The sequence below is a fragment of the Gavialis gangeticus genome, unplaced genomic scaffold (assembly GCF_001723915.1).
Source record: "Gavialis gangeticus isolate Ggan-Ray unplaced genomic scaffold, GavGan_comp1, whole genome shotgun sequence".
NCBI lineage: Eukaryota > Metazoa > Chordata > Crocodylia > Gavialidae > Gavialis > Gavialis gangeticus.
In genome coordinates, this window is record NW_017729022.1 from 49768624 (window position 1) to 49787893 (window position 19270).

The 19270-nt window shown below is 41.2% G+C and overlaps 2 protein-coding genes across 3 annotated transcripts in view; one reads left to right on the top strand and one right to left on the bottom strand.

The window, feature by feature from the left end:
• Positions 1-11736, top strand: part of PLXNC1 (plexin C1) — a gene marked incomplete at its 5' end in the record, with an annotated part of 102759 nt that extends 91023 nt beyond the window's left edge. The window contains 8 exons of the mRNA XM_019515795.1: positions 2445-2490; positions 3522-3553; positions 3638-3745; positions 6255-6418; positions 7304-7451; positions 9445-9585; positions 9663-9737; positions 11318-11736. Of these exons, the coding sequence (XP_019371340.1) occupies positions 2445-2490; positions 3522-3553; positions 3638-3745; positions 6255-6418; positions 7304-7451; positions 9445-9585; positions 9663-9737; positions 11318-11437 (834 nt within the window). The remainder of the gene's footprint in view (positions 1-2444; positions 2491-3521; positions 3554-3637; positions 3746-6254; positions 6419-7303; positions 7452-9444; positions 9586-9662; positions 9738-11317) is intronic.
• A 1549-nt stretch (positions 11737-13285) lies between these two features.
• The window catches only part of CEP83 (centrosomal protein 83), a 38550-nt gene continuing 32565 nt past the window's right edge, over positions 13286-19270 (bottom strand). The window contains exons 13-15 of one of the 2 annotated variants that reach the window (XM_019514871.1): positions 18559-18662; positions 17167-17344; positions 13286-16540 (exon numbers count right to left, since the gene is read on the bottom strand). In XM_019514871.1, the coding sequence (XP_019370416.1) occupies positions 16355-16540; positions 17167-17344; positions 18559-18662 (468 nt within the window). In that variant the 3' untranslated portion in view covers positions 13286-16354. Of the gene's footprint in view, positions 16541-17166; positions 17345-18558; positions 18663-19270 lie in introns of those variants that run through there. The other variant, XR_002096845.1, reaches the window with a different exon arrangement.

Here is a 19270-nt window from a genome sequence, read left to right on the forward strand (position 1 = left end):
TGAAGATCATCTGGGCCGGCTGACTTAAAGACGTCCAGCCCCTTTTAGCTTTTAAGTTGAGAGAGCAGCTTTAACATTGTGTTAATGCAAGGGCTTTGTATTTAATTTTGTAGGGTTTGGCTGTATTCTACAAAAGACAAAATTCACCTACTTCCTCCCAATACTCCTTGGCACTCCATGCTCTGCATATTCCTTTTACTCCACTACTCTTACTTTTCTTGAATAGAGACACTGGTGTGCCATATATCATATTTGCACTATTGTTGCCATGAAGGCATCCAGTAGTCACTGTGAGTTTGGACCTCCCATTAAGGATGAAGTCAGGCAGTAGTTTTCAGACCTGCTCTCTAGTCGTTGCTTTCAGATTTATGCAGAACCAGGGGTACAAGGTAAAAAAAAAAAAAAAACTGTAATGAATGTAATATCCAATGATCCAGTATTTTTTTTTAAACCCCATCTTGTAAAGGAATACGGGTCGTAGGGAGCTGTCCAGGAGGAGACGACAGGCAGAGCTAGACTGTACCCTATGCTGAAAAGACATGAGAGCGTCTGGCCCTGAAGGTGTGACCGTCTAGAGCAGCAATGATTCAATTGTCCATGGAAGCAATTAAGGTGTGAACAAGTGATTTAGGCATCAGGAGAGTTAGAAAGGCCTTCTTTTTTACGTATGTCATGGTGAAAGAATAGCAGCTACAGTCAGAAAGGAAGAGATTTTTTTTCTGTTTAGATACAAAGGGCCAGCATGTACCTCAGACGCAGCCCAAAGTTGAGCTGCCCTATTGTCATCAGTTTCCATAGAAAGAACAATTTCTTCTCTGCTCCTCCCTCACCCCTGAAAGGTAACTGCCCTCTGTCAGCAGTAAAATACTGCACTGCCTCTCCTCTGAATTGCCTAAGGGGCACCAGGTTGGAAACAAGGCTATACTGAACTCAGCTGACACCTGTGTGCCCAGACACAGGATCCTGGTAGGATGGAGTCTTATTCTCCCTCTGATCCCTGTGTGGAAGGCTTGTTCCAAGTCACAAAAACTAGCCCTAGAAAATTTGTCATTAAAGTGGTTTAAAATGCTTTATGCTAAAGCATTCCTGTAGGCGTGCATGAGCAGGGAGGCACTGCCTGATAAAAGGAAGACCTTTTCTTTAAAAACACATATCCTTGTAAAATAATCCATGTTTATCTCTCAAGCACAAGCGTATGGGCCAGGTTTCTTTGGCATGATGCACAGCTTTGGATAAACTAACTTAATGTTTAAGCTGGTTTCCAGGTTGGGCGTGCTGCCACAGTTTTAAAAGACATTTACATTATTTTGGCAGTGCTCCCGCTGTAGGGCTGGCCAGTTGTTTTTGTAATTATAGAGCACAGTATGCTAGCACTTGGCAAAACACAGCATTCAACAGCAGAGCATTGCCAGAGCGCTCCACAGGATTAGCTTTGGAGTCATTCTTTGACTGCAAGAGTGTGACTCACTGTTTTCTTTTTAAGAGAATATTTACTGCCTGAACACAGTAGTGTTTATTCAAGGAGGGAGGACCTGGATTTTTCCTAGAAATCTCAAGGCACCTGGACAGCTAGCTTCAAGCGTATAAAACCAAAGTAGAATTTTACATGCCACTGATATCTTATTCACTCTATAAACTGAAGATTGAACCCAGCTCTTAGACACATGAGTCCAGGTCATCCACACCCCATAGACCCACAGGTCTCTCCTTCCCATGCAGAAAGGGGCATTAAGTACTGTGCTCTTCCACACCATCCTCTCCCCTCCCTCCCAGTGGAGATTTGGATTGAGTTAAGGGGCACCTCATCCTTGTACCAATCCTGCAGAAAAGCCACTGAAACAGGGGGGGTGCCAGCCTGCAGCATGTGTGCCACGAGTGGCACGGGCAGCCTCTGTGTGTGGCCTGCAGCAGATTGAGAAAGGAGCAGGCAACACAGCAGCAGATAGGTCAGGGTGCAGCAATAAGAGCAGCAGACAGTAGGGAGAAAAGGGCAAAGCAGCAAATTGGCAGGGGAAAGGGCTTGGAATGGTACTCGGGGAGAATACAGGGTTTCATTTGTGACACTCCTGACAAAAAAGGTTGGTCCCCACTGCACTGGAATAATAATATACAGGAGACCACAAAACAGTGCCTGGGATGGGTTACTAAACCTAAAGAGTAATAGCCAGAGCAAGAATAAATGAGCAAAATTTGGCAAAAGGGAAAGCCTTCAAGCACCTGTTTTCAGAGGAGTGCTATTCACACAGTTCCAGAGAGGAATTCAAACCTCAGCGACTCTGAAAATCAGCACTGAGTGAGACCTGCTGTGAATGCTGTGTGGAGGACAGAGAATGCTGGCACAGCTCACACTGCAAGTTAACGTGCGTGATGGGGCAGAGGAAAGGAACTCAAGGTCTTCCTTAGTTACGGGTACATACATATTTATATTTTGTTTTTGCTTTCAGATTTCAGATGGTGCCACCGTCAAAGTCCTTAAAAAGAAAACACCAGGTAACAAAGCAACCAAGAACTGTTTTATTTTGATTTTAATAAAAGGACTAAAGCCTAAGGATTAGTAATAACTTTGTACAGATTTTTGTTCCTGGTAGTTTGCATCTCAGGAAGACACTGTCAGAAACATGTCAGTTCACTGGAAATAAGCAAAACTATTTTAATCTGGCTGTGGGTCTGTGACAGACAGCAGAGCATCATGGGGAGGAGGCCAAAAAAAGGGACAGAAAAGTGGCAAATCACAGACACTGGGATGCTTAAAGATGCAGAGACTAAGCAAGACAAGGAAGCGTAAATCTCACAGGTGCACAGGCTGCCGAGAATGAGGTTGCACTGAGGACACTGAGCAGTTGGATAGCTATAGTAATAAGCAATACACAACAACTTCAGAGTCCTCCTTTTGTTCCATTATTCTCATTTGAAGCTGCTTAGGATTCCTGACTCAGCTGTTTCAATACACACTGGTAATTGCAGGATACACACAGGCGCAAAGCTTCCCTGCACTATACTCCAGGGATGCTGCTGGCTGATCTTGCTCTCCCATCCCCTATGGCATGCTTATCCATTTGCGGCCCATTTTTCGGAAAAGAAACCTTTTGCCTGTATGTGCTTTCCAGGGCAAAAGCTGACCTCGGCCTGCCTTCTAGGGCTTGACTGCATCACAGACTTTTAACCATGAATAAAACCTTGGAACTGCAGATTCCTCCCACACAAGGAGCACTTCATGCCAGCCTTGTGCTGGCACAGCTGTGCTCACCAAAGACAGGTGGAGGGTAAGGGTTTGGTAGTAGCGCTCCACCCATTTCTTCAGCTCCTCTCAGCTCATGTGCTGTTCAGGGACTAAGTGTGGCACTTCTTCACCTCAGGGCACCTAAGCTCTGGTTAGATTGCTTAGGAGTATACAGTGAGGCTTGGACTTCACGAGAGAAAAGTCAAAACATAAACTAGCCTTAAAAAATGCCCATTAATTTATGTGACTGATTGACTCTGATTTATTCTTTCCCTTCCCCCCTCCCCTTTCTGTTCTTTAGATGTGGATTACTCTGATGAATACTGTCATTTGGTGAGTTAAATGCAAAATTAAATGGCAGGTTTACTTAATGCCGAAAGATTGTGTCTGTATAACATCTATACTCTTTTACTGTAGATTTTACCAAACTCTGAAACAGTGAAAGATATTCAGGGAGCAAAAACCAAAGGAAAGCAGAAATTCAAAGTAAAAGAAATGTATCTGACAAAGCTGCTGTCTACCAAGGTAATCGAGAGTTTTATTTCAGGGTAGGGTTGGTCTTATGCTTAGCTCAGCACAAACAGAAATCAGGCTGGAAATTATGCAAATTCTGGGTATGGCAGTTAAAAATGTAAAGTTGCAAAATCACCCTGATAGCTACGGATTTTTACCCACTGCAGAAACCCTTCTGCATTTTAGACTGGCACAGTGAAACCCTAAAACCGAAGAGATAAAAGGTATCTATTAACACATTGCCCCAGTAGTTACAACCCTCCCTTTGTAGCATAAAGCCCTATAAATAATGGGGGGTTGGCTTGTTGAGTTTTTACATTTTTTTTCTTGTGCTTCCAGAAAAAGAAGAAAAAAAAAAAAAAGGAGGAGTTTTTGCTATTGATTTCCATAGATTTCAACCACTGGAGAGACAGATTTCAGCCTGAACTTTCAAAAGCCTGAGTTTTAGAAGCCCAACAAAAGAGACCTGATTTTCAGAGCACTGGCCATCTGCCTGAGAGTCAAGTGTCTCAAATTGGACCCTGAAAGTTAATTTTGAAATTTGAGATGATATCTCCTACAGTTAGGGTGTCTAATTCCCATGGTATACAACGTTAGGAGCAACAGCTGCTTCTTTCACTAAAAAATAATTTGTTACATATTAATGAGGGGTTTACTCTTTATCAATTTATCCAACAACATATAAAAACTCTTAGCAACAACGTATTCTTTTAAAATGTTATCAGTACATGTATTGGGAGAAATTCTATGCAGGTGTATAGATTAGATTATTATGGCCCTCCTTGCCTTATAAATCATCTAATATATAATTGCTTGTGGTATGCTAGTACCTAATGTCCAAAAAGAGAGGAGATGGGCCATGTGCCAAAGAGCCACAAAAGTGAATTATGCCCAAATGTTTCCCAAATGTTGGCCTAGTAACATCCAGTACTGGAAAACTGATCCACGAACTGTTTGCTGGGGAAGAAATACGTTTATAGGCGTGGGAACAAAAAAACAGAAGCAGTCTTTCAAATGTCTTTCAATTAATCATCTATTGAGGCTATGGCATTATGCTGCACATAGTAGCATTAGGATAAAGTAGTGCTTTGAGATTGCTGTGATAGAACTTGTGTGTCCCAGACATCATATGAAATGTCACTGTGTTGACCCCCTTTATGTGTGCACTGTAGTTGGCCTTGTTACTGCAACCAAAGTAGCCAGTACCCAGTCAGGAAGTTATCAGCAGGGGCTCTGGTTTTCTCTGATTAAAAACAAATCCCAATTTTCAGATTTAAAAAAGTAACCCCAAATCCACATTTTTCCATGATTAAAATCAAACACCACATTTTATATATAATATATGTGGATTTTGGGTTACTTTCTAAAATCTGAAAGTTGCCAATTTTCTTTATCAGAGAAAACCAGGATCCCTGGTTATCGGCAGCCCTATCTTGCCATTGGTCTTAAAAGTGGGATTCAAACCTTATTAAAAGGCAAAATAGAAAACAAAGGGGGGCATGTGTGTTTGCCACTGTATGTGGGTTAATAATACTCTATGAAGAGTGTCAGGGAATTTTTCAGTAAGTTTTCCTCTTTCCCTATTTTGTGAGGATTTTTCCTTGGCAAGGAGAGGGGTGGGGGTGGGGAGAGAGAGAGTTGTTTGTCTAGTTTTCTAAGTGACACCCAAAAATGTCATCTTAAATTCAGGCTATGGTTACAGCATAGGGACTGAGCCTGAGGCTGCTTTACCTACACCAACAGCTGCTGACATTGCTGAGCCAGCCCTCTGGTGTGGATGTATCTGTGAAAGCAGGAGTTTTTTCGCTACCAGTATTAAACAAGTTTTCCTAAATAACAGAAGCTCTGCAAAAAGGAACAGCTTCTTGGTGGCAGAGCTGCATCCAACAACAGAGGCTTTGTTGCAGAGCTGTGTTGTCTAGGGGATGTGATCTTTTCTTACCCCTACCTGACAGCTTTGCCAACAGAACTCTGCAGTGTAGACAAGGGTTAAAACTGAAACAACACCAAGCCATCAGCAAGGAGGAAAAACTGCAGATCCACTTGTAACACCACTAGACCTATGCTCTAGCCTAGAAATCTTAATAACATTTCTCCTGCTCCAATCCCCAAATAAGAAGAGTGACATATTGCAGATCAGATATCATTAAAGAGGGTAAAAACAGTATCTTAGAAAAAAAATGTTTGATGTTTTCTTGATGCATCATAAAAAGCAGGAGCAGCCACAAGCCATTCCTTCCATGAACGGTTCCCTTTTAAGCTTTACTACAATTTTCCCTGTTGACAAAATAAAGATACATAACTAGTGACACATCAGGGCAGCTCACAGTGATGTTTTCAGTTTCCTTTTTAGTTGCGATTATCCCATTTGTCAGTTTTACCCATACCTTAGATGTTTACCGCAAAGACATTTTGAGTTTCTAAGTGTAGTTCCCCTGGGGCGCATTTGCCCTCCCCCTCATCTCAAGAAGTCTTGTCCTTTCCACATAATAGTAGAATGACTCTTTCTTTTGCTTTTCAGGTTGCAATTCATTCCGTTGTCGAAAAGCTCTTCAGAAGCATCTGGAGCTTACCTAACAATAAAGCCCCTGTTGCTATCAAATACTTTTTTGACTTCTTGGATGCTCAGGCTGAAAGTAAAAAGATCACAGATCCTGATGTGGTACATATATGGAAAACCAACAGGTACTCTCTCTCTCTCTCTCTCTCTCTCTCTCTCTCTGTGTGTGTGTGTGTGTGTGTGTGTGTGTGTGTGTGTGTGTGTGTGTGTGTGTGTGTGTGTGTGTGTGTGTGTGTGTGTGTGTGTCCGTCCCGCACATACTTTCTCAGTGTATATTTGCAAAACTACAACGGGATGCTTTTAACCATGAGCATGAGAGTTGTTACAATAACAAGCCTGTGCCCTTAACCGCCAAGCTTTCTTACATAATCTGGGCATTACGTGGTGACCATATAGTGATGACTCAAAAGGAAGCAATGTTGCTATTAAGTGATATTTTTTCATAAAGCTCAGAAACTTTAAATCGCTCACTAACTTATCTTGGATCCCTGTAGTCCAGGGTTTTCCAGCCTTTTTTAGTAAATGTACCCCTGGCGGTTGGCCAGACTGGGGGGGCGCAGCTGGATGCAGAGCAGCGACAGCGCAGGGTAATGGATGATGTCAACAGCAGTGCAGAGGGGTGCTGCTGCCCTTGCCCCACCCCTGCTTCTGGCTGGGAGGGCAGTGGTGCTCCATCCCCTCACCCACACATACCCCCTAGGGCCTTGCCAAGTACCCCCAGGGGCACAGGTACCCCAGTTGACAACCCCTGATGTAGTCAAGCATGCATCTGCCAATAGGGTAACTGTAATACAGCAACTAGAGGGGTATTATGGTATAAAACAGCTTCTGGAATAAACAGTGGTGGGCTTGGCTGCTTTGCTAGCTTTGTAACGCTCACGGTCTTCCTCCTTGCAATAAATAAGCACCTCAGGGTTGTGCCTGTTTGGATAGTAGGCTACAGGCCAAATATTGTCTTTTCATTTGATTGGAGCTGTTGAATTAAAACTGCTTGTTCTTTCTCTGACCAGTCTTCCTCTTCGCTTCTGGGTGAATATACTGAAGAACCCCCAGTTTGTCTTTGATATTAAGAAGACTCCACATATAGATGGTTGTTTGTCAGTAATTGCACAAGCTTTCATGGATGCCTTTTCTTTAACAGAACATCAGCTGGGGAAGGTAATGCTTGGCCTTCTTGGTTTCCTGAGCAAAAAATATTTTTAACCATGCAATATTTTAGGGGTAAAGCCCCAAATAGGGGTGCACTGATAGAGGTTTTGGGGGCCGAAACCAATAGCCAATATTTAAGGAGGCATGTTGGCAGATACCAATCCGATTTCTGATACAGCTGTCTCCAGCTGGTAAGTCTGGTGTGATGAAAGGGACATGCGGGGGGCAGATCAACGCCTCCCACAGTGAGTTAGGGGGCAGGCACTGCCCAGGCGGAGCAGGGAAGGGGTGGAGCCACAACTCATGGGGGGTAGGGGGAGGTGGCTCCCGCCACTGCTTGCGCCCTGGGATGGGAACAGGGGGCGCGGGCCACGTGCCCCTTGGATCTGCGCAGGGCAGAGTGGAGCTGTGCGGGGCTCTTCTCAGCAAGGGCTGGGCTCAGACTGGGCACTGGCGGCACTGGGAGGATGCTGCATCCACCCTAAATTTAGCTGCTGCTCCTCTCCAGGCGCCGCCACTGCCAGCCACAGCCCTGGCTCAACACCCCACCTCTGCCCACACGCCAGGTACCTATCTGATATCGGACCAATGTATCAGTGCACCTCTAACTCCAAATACTGAAGTCAATGAAAGGCAGAACTCCTATTTTCTTAAAAAAGGCCAGAATTCCATTGCGTCTCAAACAAAAATATGGAATTGAATAATCCCAATGGATAAAGTCAATGAAGGATTTCACAAGAAAATGTCATATTTATTCTCAGTTTGATTGGAAAGTCGAATCTTTCTGTAAAATGTTAGGGCAGCATTCAGCTACGATTGCTGCATAGCTGGCAAAGTGCCTAACGGTGGAGATGTTATACTGTTCTCTTTGCAATGTATTGACTGCTTACCTGAATATATCATAACCTCTTTGATTTGAGGCATCAGTCTGTAAAACTTGAAAAGACGTGTTCTATCATGAAATTTCTAGAACATCTTGAATTATCTGTCAGAAATACTTCAGAAATAGTTGGAGGGGGGTGGGGGGGTCTGCCAATACTTCCCCTTCTTCTGCCCCCAGACTGGAAGTATATGGCTAAAAAAAATTAACTACACATTTTTGAGCCTAAAAGCATGTTTCATATAAAAAAGAGTCATTTCTTATTTCATCTGAACTGCTTTGGCCATCCATAAAAGTTGAATTAAAAAAAAAAGAAAATGTGTTTCTATTTGACTATAGGACTTGAGATGTCTTGAACTAAAACTAAATACACTACTGGTTTGATGGAAAACACCAAACCACTGAACATTTAAGACTTTGCTTTGTTACACTTATGCTCACTGTTCTATGGACCATTTCCCTTATAAACCTGCTGATACAATGGCTTGTGTTGGTTACATGCATTAAGAATGCAGTTCTAGAATTGAAAACACCATAAAATATTTGCATTATTTTTTACAGTTATAAATTTAAAAACTCTTCAATTACTTGGAAAAGAGCATATTTTTAACATTTAAAAGCTGCTGCTGATATTTTAATTATAAGTGCACACAATATTTAAAATAGTCATTACTGAAAACTCATAACACTATCGTATTCCTGATGGATGGAAGTCCATTGCCCGGCAGGGTTTATAAAGTTCTTCCAGCAGGTATCTAGGGAAGCCTGAACAGCCACTTCCCATATTCTGTATATAATTTCAGCTTTCAGAAGCCTTAAATTGCCTGAAAAATAAGTACAGTGTACTGAAGGGGCAGATATTTTAATTAATACTCCTGAGACCAGTAGAAATAATTATACACTAGCTGTCATGCAATACAATGCTTTGTGTTGCTAAAGCTCAGCATTTATTCCATGTCTTGCATTTCAGAAATAATCTTGGCTCTTAGCGTGTAAGCACTGCAAACCAAATGAATCAGACAAAAAGGAAAATGCAGCAAACACACTACTCAACTGTGTGGAGGTGGCAAATGTGTGCTGTTAAACTTGACCATGCTTCAGAATTATGTTTTTCTTTTAAAGGAAGCACCAACAAATAAACTTCTCTATGCCAAGGATATTCCACTCTACAAGGAGGAAGTGAAAGCTTACTATAAAGAAATCAGGGATTTGCCTCCATTGTCCTCTTCAGAAGTAGATGACTTTTTAATTCAGGAATCTAAGGTATTGTTAAGTAGACACTTTACCAATTTGTTGTGCTTAAAAGAGAAGTGTCTCACCAGCTCTTTCTTCTGTTGCAGAAACATGAAAATGAATTCAATGAGGAAGTGGCCTTGACTGCAATCTACAGATACATAAAAACCTACCATGAGGAAGTAAGAATACACATTGTTTCATCTTATTCCATTCTAGTGTAGATTGGCGTTTTCAGGCTTGGATGTAAGACTTCACAAGTTAAGCGAGGTACAGCCCGGGCAATACCTGTCAGACCTTCCAGCACAGGGGTTAACAGCCTATGGCCTGCAGACATAGGGCTTCAGTGGCACACACTTCTCTTTTTCATCTTGCTGCAGCAGCCAGGTACTGGTACCTGCATTCCTCTGACCTGCACTGGGTCATTTCAGCCTGCAACCTGAAAAGGTTGGTGACCACACTTCTGGCACATCAAATATGGTTGTTAATGATTCAGCAGGTGTCAGTCCTTGAATCTGCACAGAATGAATGCCCAGCAGGAGAGTAACTTGCCCAGATGAACTGTACAACTCAATTCAAAACGCATCTTGTCTCCTGCCATCATATTTTTTCACACAAGTGTATTTAAATTCTCCCTGAAGCTCCAGTAAGACCCTGTATTCTACAGTGTCTTAGGATTTGTGTTTCACTTATTGATTCTGGATTCATTCTGCCAGATCAGAGTTGTCCAACTAGCGGCTTGCAAACCACATGTGGCCCTTAAGGGGTTAAGCTGCAACTCATGTGCTCCAGTCTGAGGACTGCTCTCCCCATTTCTTTCCTGTGGATGCTGACAGGGTGTCCAGGCTCCCCTTCCCTCTTTCAGCTTTCTCTGCCTGCCTCCACCCCTAGAGGAGGGCTCAGGGCAGCATGGGAGCACTGTGTTGGTACAGTGAAGGCTAGGGGGTTGCAGCCTGGCAGGATGCAGCCCCTGCTCACTCTGACGTTGGGCAGTCCTGTACCTGATAATGTAAGATTGGACTCTGTCATTGATGCTGTAGCTATTACTTTATTAAAGCCAACTGCATAGAGTAAATTCCTTACCAGGGCATTGCAGCAAGTGTTCTGCTCCTGGTCACGACTAGTTTTTTGCTATCCTACCACACAATGCCTGCCCTTTTTCTGATGAAGGCAGTTTCCCAAGTTGCTAGTCTTTCCCCATGCCAGCTGTAGCTATCAGAAGTACTTCCTCATCCTCCAGATTTAAGCTACAGACCACTTTTAGATTTTGGCGAGTCAGCTTCTTCCTAGGAAAATCCCTACCCACCATTGTGGCTGAGGCCCCCTGGTTCTTCTGTGAAGCCCCATGTGCTACTTCCAGGACATAGTACACATGATTACCAGTAGTTTACAGAGAAGGGCAGAAAAGGGAGCAATTTGAAATGAAGCTGTCTACCTCACAGAAGAACGATGGCACCAGGCTTGCCTCATGTTTAGTAAATGAGCTTTGTGGGTTGTTTTTTTTAATTGGAATTGCTATTTTCAGTAGAAGTGTTGTAGGTGTTATAGATCCTGAGATTATAATGACTTGTAAAGAGAGGTACTAAATTAGCATGTTAATGTTAAAAGAAAATGTTATATATAGGCACAAGTTCAGACAGACCTTACCACTAAGCTGTTCTGAAGATGTGACTTTAAAAAATTAAACAAGTACCAACCACTAAATCTCTCTTTCTTGCCCTCCCTTCCCCTCCTCTTCCCCTTCCACCACAACCATAAACAGATCCTGACTAAGCTAGAGAGAGACGGGGGACAAGAGGAAGCCCTGAAGCAGTTGCTGCAAGTAAAAGCCTTATTTGATGAAAAGAAAAAATGCATGTGGATGAGAACAGAGCACTGCTGAGATGTGGCAAATTGCTAAAATAGAGCTACTGGTACCATAGTCAGGTTGGGAGGCTGTATGGATAGTGAGCTGTTGTTCACCACTTTTACCATTTAAACTGTTGTTTAAGTGTAAGACATCAGAGAAGAAGGTCTGTTGAGCTAGACTGTCAAATATCGGCAGGTGCAAATGTGTGTGAATGTAACGCCTATGCATGCAGCCTCCTTGGCATACACTTACTTGTGTGCCCATTCACCCGGGCTTGAATAGCTGGCTGAAAGAAAGACTTAAAAAACCTTAAGGCAAACCTGCAGAAACCAATGCTCCCTGTGCAAGTGAAGAGAAACTTCCTTGTGAGAATGGCTTTTGTAGGCCTGCCACCTGGTCAATCTGTGAGGGTAAACTATGGTCTTAAATCATGATTTTAATTCCAGGGCTTGTCCTTTCTTTCTCCTACACACACAAATATGCAGTTATGTTTACACACATGAAAAAGTATCACCTAGGACACCTTTAATATTAGTACAAGTGTAGGGCAAGTCTCTCCAGGGCCTAAAATGTGAAAGTCTCCTTTTCTTTAAAGTAAATGGTATTTATCTCGTTTTATAAATTCCAAGTAGATTATACACAGAATGAAAGCCCTCCTCAATTGGCTGTTTCAAGGACATCTCATCTTTCATTGGCCATTGTTGATGACCTCTTACTACTACCATTTCTTTTCATCTAGTTGTAAATGTACCAACCCATTCTGGAGGAGCTGAATGTTTGATACTGTGGAAATAAACACATTGCATCACATCGTCATTATTTCAGGGACCAAATCAAACAGTGTTAAATCTATCTCCCAAGATAGAGAAAAAGTTAGTTTAGTCCACGCCATTTTCATTAAGTAGTTCACAAGTTTCTTAACTGTATAAAGCTAGCAGTTTTCCTGATAGCATGAATGAAGTGTTCTGTTCGTAAACTAAATGTTATTTTTAGAATTAGGGGCTGGAAGTGGGGGGTGATAAAAGTCTAGCATAATTTTTATATTGTTCGGCACAATGTACTACTATTGCTATGTATAGCACATCTGGGATTTCCCAACAAGGTCGTTGCCTGACTGCCTTATCTAACCCTTGATTTTTGTAACTACTCAGTGCTCCAGGATTAGCTCAGGTGAAATGAGGGAGCACCCTACATTCCAATTAGGCCCGAGGCAGAAATCCCAAATACAGTGCAGTCCCAGTATAGCACATGCAGGGCTTCAGCCCTGAAATGACATGAGCGAGGTCCTGCCTACAGTACACAATGTGTCCATGTCCTCCGACTCAACTAAAAACGAGTCACCCAGTTGCCTGCTATCTGCAAAGGATTTGTGAACTCATGCCAAATGTTTTAAGTGAATTACAGAGCGAGTGCTATGCTGATGTTCCACTTCATCATCAGCCACTCATGGGGCAGGGGCAGAGGTGTAGATAAGGGGGAAGAGGTGTTCTGTATCTACTTCAAGGGTGATGCTTGTGCAAAGCCCCTAAGTTTAGCTTGGAAATTCTAGGGCTCAGAGGAGGTTGTGTAGATGAGCCAACAGCTCAGTTTGAAGTCTTGGTAGTAGCAAATGCCTCACTGATGGAACAGAAGCTGCAGAGCAGACCAGATTACCAGAGCTGGTATTTTTGTAAGAAATGCTGGTGGCTGGTCAGGCATGCCACAAAGATTTGTGAAATGCTAATTACCCACTCACTGGTAGCAGCAAAGCCTCTCTGGCACTTAGCTTTGCTCTGTCTGACACTTGCACAAGTTCCATCCTGTACCCATTCAAAAAAAGAGCCATTAATAATTCTCACTTTGGCTTAGTAAGTGTAGATTTTAATTAATCTTCCACATTTAAATATAAAATTCATGTCATGTGTTAGAGCAGTGTTGTAGCACTGTTGCTAGAGGAAAGTTCAGTGCCTTTAGGGGTTTCTTTAACTTCTTCAGCAAGATTCCTCATGGCAATTTTTTCTTGTGGTATTTGCCAAAGCAGAAAATTGATTTAAATTGTTGTTCTAATTTAATGTGAACTTAAGTTAAAAATGAGCTTGTTACACACAGTGTTAAAGTGACTCAGTATTCAATCTAGGCTCTGAGTAGTGTTCCCTCACCACTGCATTAGCAACTCTGCTTGGTTGTTTTAGAGATTTAATGTTCCTAATTACTCTTCTGTATTAAATTACATCTTTTTGTTGAAAAGGAAAACCATGAGGTGTTCACTCTTTCCTATTTAGTCAGACATCTTAAAAGTTCAGTCCCAGGTCAGTCATTTGTGCTTTTGAAGGAAATGTGATCATTTCACGTACAGGAATACCTTAGATAGATTTCAGAGCAGGAGGAAAGAGACTGCCTTACAAGAATGCTGCAGTTGGAAGGGTAGAAAATATTCTGCAGGAAGCTCCATAAGGTATGCTCTGGTAGAGAGGGCAAGGCCCTATCACTGCACATTTATATAAAAGCAGAGGGACCAAAAGCAATCCTAGTCTTTGTGCCACTGGCTGGTAAATAAATGATGAACCAGATTGTGAGTGTAGTTGTACCATTCATGCCCCTTCAGCAGCCTTAAATCATGTGTGTTGGGATTTACCAAGCTGTGAAGTAGGTTCTCCAAGTGGTGGTGTAAAGTATAATTACAAGAGTCCTTTGGTAAACGTGTGTGAGTTTATAACACTTGGAATGCACTCAGTATTTGCAGTCCACTGGTGGTGTTTATCTAGAGGAAATGAACTGTCAGTTCAGAGGTTTGTCTACAGCAAATCTGTGAATAAAGCCATGTTATGGCAATCTAGTAAATGTAACAGCTTTGTATGTCATTGAGACCAAGGTGTACTTAACTTATTTTCAGAAGTTTACAGGCAAAATAACTTACTTGCAAACAATATTTTTTCTAACACTAGCTTACAAAGCATTATTTTGCAGCCAAGATAATGTAGAGTTAAACCCTACTAACATGTAAAGTACTTTTTGCTGTATAGAACTTAAGCTATTCTTTAATATGTTTTTAATTAGTGCATATCCAAGATACATTTGGTGTGTGTATGGCTTTATTTAGAATAAAAAATACGCATTTGAAAGTTGGTCAACTCACCTGTGTCCTTGAGTGTGCTTAACACTATCTGGGATTTTAAGTGTGCTTGGTTACTTAGCAGGGAAGTGGAAGGCATCTCAGAAAAACCTAATTTCTAGCATGAAATGAACATCAGAATATAATATGCTGCCAGTCAACCTTATCGAGGTTTGCAAAACTGTCTCTAACCTATAATGTGAATAAACAGGCCTCTCACTTTTTAAGGACGGCAGTCTCAGAATCCAGGTATGTCATTTCCATTGAGGAGAAGGTGCAAGGGGCCCCATGCTCCATGGGAGAAGAAAGGTACAGCATCTTACCTTCTGCCTGCACAATAATTTTCCTGTAATTAATTTATGTGCAAGATCTCCCCCAAATCACCACCAGCTTCTACAGTAAAATCTCTGTTATCCAGTACTTCATCAACCAGAATACTCTAACTAGAGTTTCCAGCCAGCTGGCCAGACACGGGGGAAGCTCGCACATGACTGCTGCTGGTGCTGTTGCCCCCCTGCCCCCCATCAGAAAACCCCGCCAGGTTTTTTCAGATAACCAAAGTTTTTACATTACATAACCAGTAATCCCCTTACTCTGGGGATGCCAGGTAAGAGAATTAACTGTATTTTTACCCCTACATTTGACATCCACAAAGGCCTCCCACTTGGTACACATCTTCATTTGTACTAAATTTGGGAAACCTACCTCAGATACAAATAAGGACTGGGTTAGTATTCCAGACTATTCCTCCTGAAGTTTTCAGTGACAGCTTCTACTATTTTAAACAATTATACTGCTGAAGAATATAGCTTATATTCTGTAGAAATGGTGTGTATAATTTAAGACTTTTTTTCCCAGAAAAACATATTATAATACTCAAATGTACATGATCTATGGGAAGCTGGAAATGCAGATGGTGAAGAGAAGAGTTTGGATAGATGCTACTGGAAAAGTGCCAGATCATGTCATTAGCCACTCAGTCTTCTGCTCACTCTGCAGTATTTATCTGAAAGGGATGCATTTTTAAACAGTATGGGATAAACCATTAAAAAAGAAAGTAATGCTCCTGTTTGGTCAACCACTGCACATGCTCATAGCTGTTTTTAGAATGCGAGTGAAGAACTGTTACCACACTAGTAGGAAGATTTTTACTTACTCATTATAAAAAATCCACTGAAATTCACTGAAGTCAGAGAGGGAAATAATACAAGAACAAGTGGAGAGGTAAGAAAATATATTAACCCTTGAATAGATAAATATGTTAATGATAAGTAAAACAGACACACAACCCATTAGCTACAAATACAAACTTAGGATTCCTGAAAAAAGGCAAATATGCATATGTCTACAATGCAGCATTTGTTAAAAACTTGATTATTGCTTCTCTCATAATTGAGTCATGAAAGAGACTTGGATTGTCATGAATAGCAAGTCCACTTTTTGGCCTGCTTTCCTCATCTGCCCTTCTGCATGTGCTAGCAGCCAAACATAAGTCCAGCCTCTCTCTTCACTTGTTTCCAAGAGTTGTCTGGAAAAATTACTGGGAATAACTTGTGTTGTGTTTTTTTAAAAACAACATGTTAACACGATCCAAAAAACCTTAATAAATATTCTTTAAAAGGCTTTTACAACACGATCTTTCTATATGCTTTATTTTGGTATATATAAATAATTAATTTGGAAGACAATTTTTTCTTAGTTTTTCTCTCAAGTTAGTGCTTAACAAACCATTATGTTCTATCAAAAATACATAGAAAACTATGCAGAATATATTTCTTCTAGTCTGATGCACATCCATATGTTTGTGGCAAAGTACTAAAAAGCACTTATAAGGAAGCAGCAATTAAATCTTGTACACTTTATTTGGAGTCCTCATTTTGCATGTTGTCCTCTTCACCTATCCTGTTTCTGCCAGCATCACTGTGCAGTCCCAGCCTACCTCGCTCTCCAGATGGCCCAAGCTCTTGGAGTTGTTTTCTCTGTGTGGTTTCTAGCTCTTCCAGTCGCTTGCGAAGCAAGGAAAGCTCCCTTTGATGCTGCTCCTCCTTGAAGTTATGGACAAACCAAATAATTAGATTTGTACTTTTTTACAACACTTACAGGCCCATTGTTGGCAACCCATGTCCTCTGTAAGTAACTTTACAAGTCCCGTTTTTTAATGTTCTCAAGTCCTGGAGCAATTTCATGAAACAGAAGATACTCCAGTTTTCAAGAAAGAGTTGTTCTACATCAATAGACTGCCCATGCTGCTCTCAATATTACCTATACATCAGTAACTTCAGATTGCAAAGATGTACTGAAGGAATCAGATTTGCTGTGAGGAGATGCATTTTTCAGTGTCTTCATATAAATCTGAAAGTTAGTTCACAGACTGGACAACACTCTTTCCTTTGTAGGTTTAAGTATCCTGTACACTGACAATGCAGGCAATTGGACAGAAATACAATTACATAAAAAATTGTGTGTGTGTGTGTGTGTATGTGTGTATATATGTATGTGTGTGTGTGTGTATATATGTGGACAGGATACTTAAATGTACAAAGGAATGAGTGTTGTATATATAAAATACCTCTTCTGGTCACTATTTGTATTTCTGTCAAATTGCCTTTTTATTCCAAGATATAAAATAATAAATTTGAGTCTGTATAACATTCATTTAATACATCCTCACCTGCAGATGCGGAAAAGAGACTTCAGGCACAGGGATCAAGGTAGATGACATTATACTGACTGGATTGAGTGACGGTATGTTAGGAACCAGAATTAAACTCCGGAATTCATTGTGTCTGCGCTGCAGATCCTTTAGCCTTTTCTGAAGACGTGTGTATTCTTCATAGGGAACGTTCTGTCTATGAAGTAAGAGATTGGACTTGCTCAAAACATTGCATCAGAAGTACATCTGTCCATCTTGCATGCTGCTAGCCAGTTTCCTGTGGGTGATGATGACTTGTAATGGAAGTGTATGTATATCCCCATGGTTCTTAATCTTTTTAGATTCAAGTTACTCTTCCATAACTTTTGCAAGTGGAGTAGCACCCAGTTTCAAAAACTAATATATATATATATATATTACAGTGCTTACTTCCTTGCAAAGGGGCCAGGCACTGGGAGTGGGGGATTGGTCAGACTCTGCCAAGCCTGAGCCTGACCTTATCTGCTTATCTTTTCACACCCTGCTTTTCTCCTCACACCTCACGGCACCCTTCAGAGAATCTGGCGCTGATTGAGAATCACTGGTATATCCCATACACAACTCAAGTGTAAGGCCTTTATGTGTGTTCTTTCCAAATGTGCAGGCAAAAATAATATTCATGCCTGAGCTGAATTAACTAATGCCTTAGAAACCCAAATTAGCTCAAAAGGGAAAACAGAAGAGATTTTTAAGCATTTATACTTAGCAAGAAGCATTACATGGAAGACTGAATTTTTAAAATTAAAGGCAAATTAGGAAACTCAAATACTAATTAGTGAAAGAACCAACACCTCCCTTATCTTTTTCCAATGTGTTTTAATCTTGTATTTAATAAAATATAAAATTATTATGTATCTTACAATATACATTTCTGCAGGGTTCTTTTTTCCTTTCTGCTCTCTTTGACATCTACAATACTGCTAGATGCAGTGTCTCTTCGTTACTAACCTCCTCATTACCACTCTACCCTGATTAATACTTCCCTTGAATCCAGCTCTCATTGCTGTCTTCAAATCTCGCTCTTCCTTCCCTACACTTGTTCAGTGATGAAATAGCACTAAATAAGAAAAGGGTCACACTCTGTGCAGCCCACCATCTGTTAACTGACCAGTACATCAGAGCTCGGCTGACTTCAATAAGGCTTCACTCATGGGGAAACTGCTTCAGCAAGTACAACTCAATTGAACTCAAGTGACTAAACTGCCCATAATGTGCATGCCCTTCAATATTTTGGCACTGGATATATTTTGTACAGCTTTTGGGCTGTACTGCCTCTTCATTCAAAAAAATTACGATGACCAAACAAACACACACACAATTCCACAGCCATGGTTTCCAGGATCATGTCGAACAAAAGTAAGATTTTCTTACCGATTTAACACCTGGTTTTCTGTTTCTAGTTCTTCTCTCTTGGCTTCCAAGAGTTCTATTTTCTCCTGCAGTCTCTTTTGTTTATTGTCAGTGAGAGCCTTTCTCTGTCAAACAGAAAACACATTGACTACTTACAAGCTGTCAAGAACTGTCTTATTCAGATTAAGTCAAGTCTAAATTGCATTTGCCCTTATTCAAAGACTCAACTAGCTTATAAAGAGATTCAGTTTTATTTCAAAGGGCTTATTTCATACATTTATTTTTCATTCTCTCTCTGATTTAGAACAGTGATGAATGAAAACAAAATGCTTAGCATCCTCAAATGCCAAGTGCAGAAGGAAACAAACCGATTAAGTTACTGAGTTTTGTAAGTCATCAGCTGGAAAACTATTAACACTACTTTGCATTAGACAATGACACAATTGGATAATCTCATCAAAGTAGTGCATGTTTAGAAATATGAATTGGAAACTATAGAGACTATTCCCACTCCAATGTCACCAGCAAGCGCTGTAGATGCTGACTTTTAAATAAGAAAATTAGAGCACAGACTCACAAGCTACTAGCTTTGGAACAGCCCTCATGAGATCATGTAGCTCAGGAATGCTCAATCTCTGGCCCCCAGACCAAATGCAGCCTGCAGCATCATAAGTATCTGGCCCATGAGGGCCCCCCCCCCCCCCAAAACAGGAAATGGGGGGGGAGGGGAAAA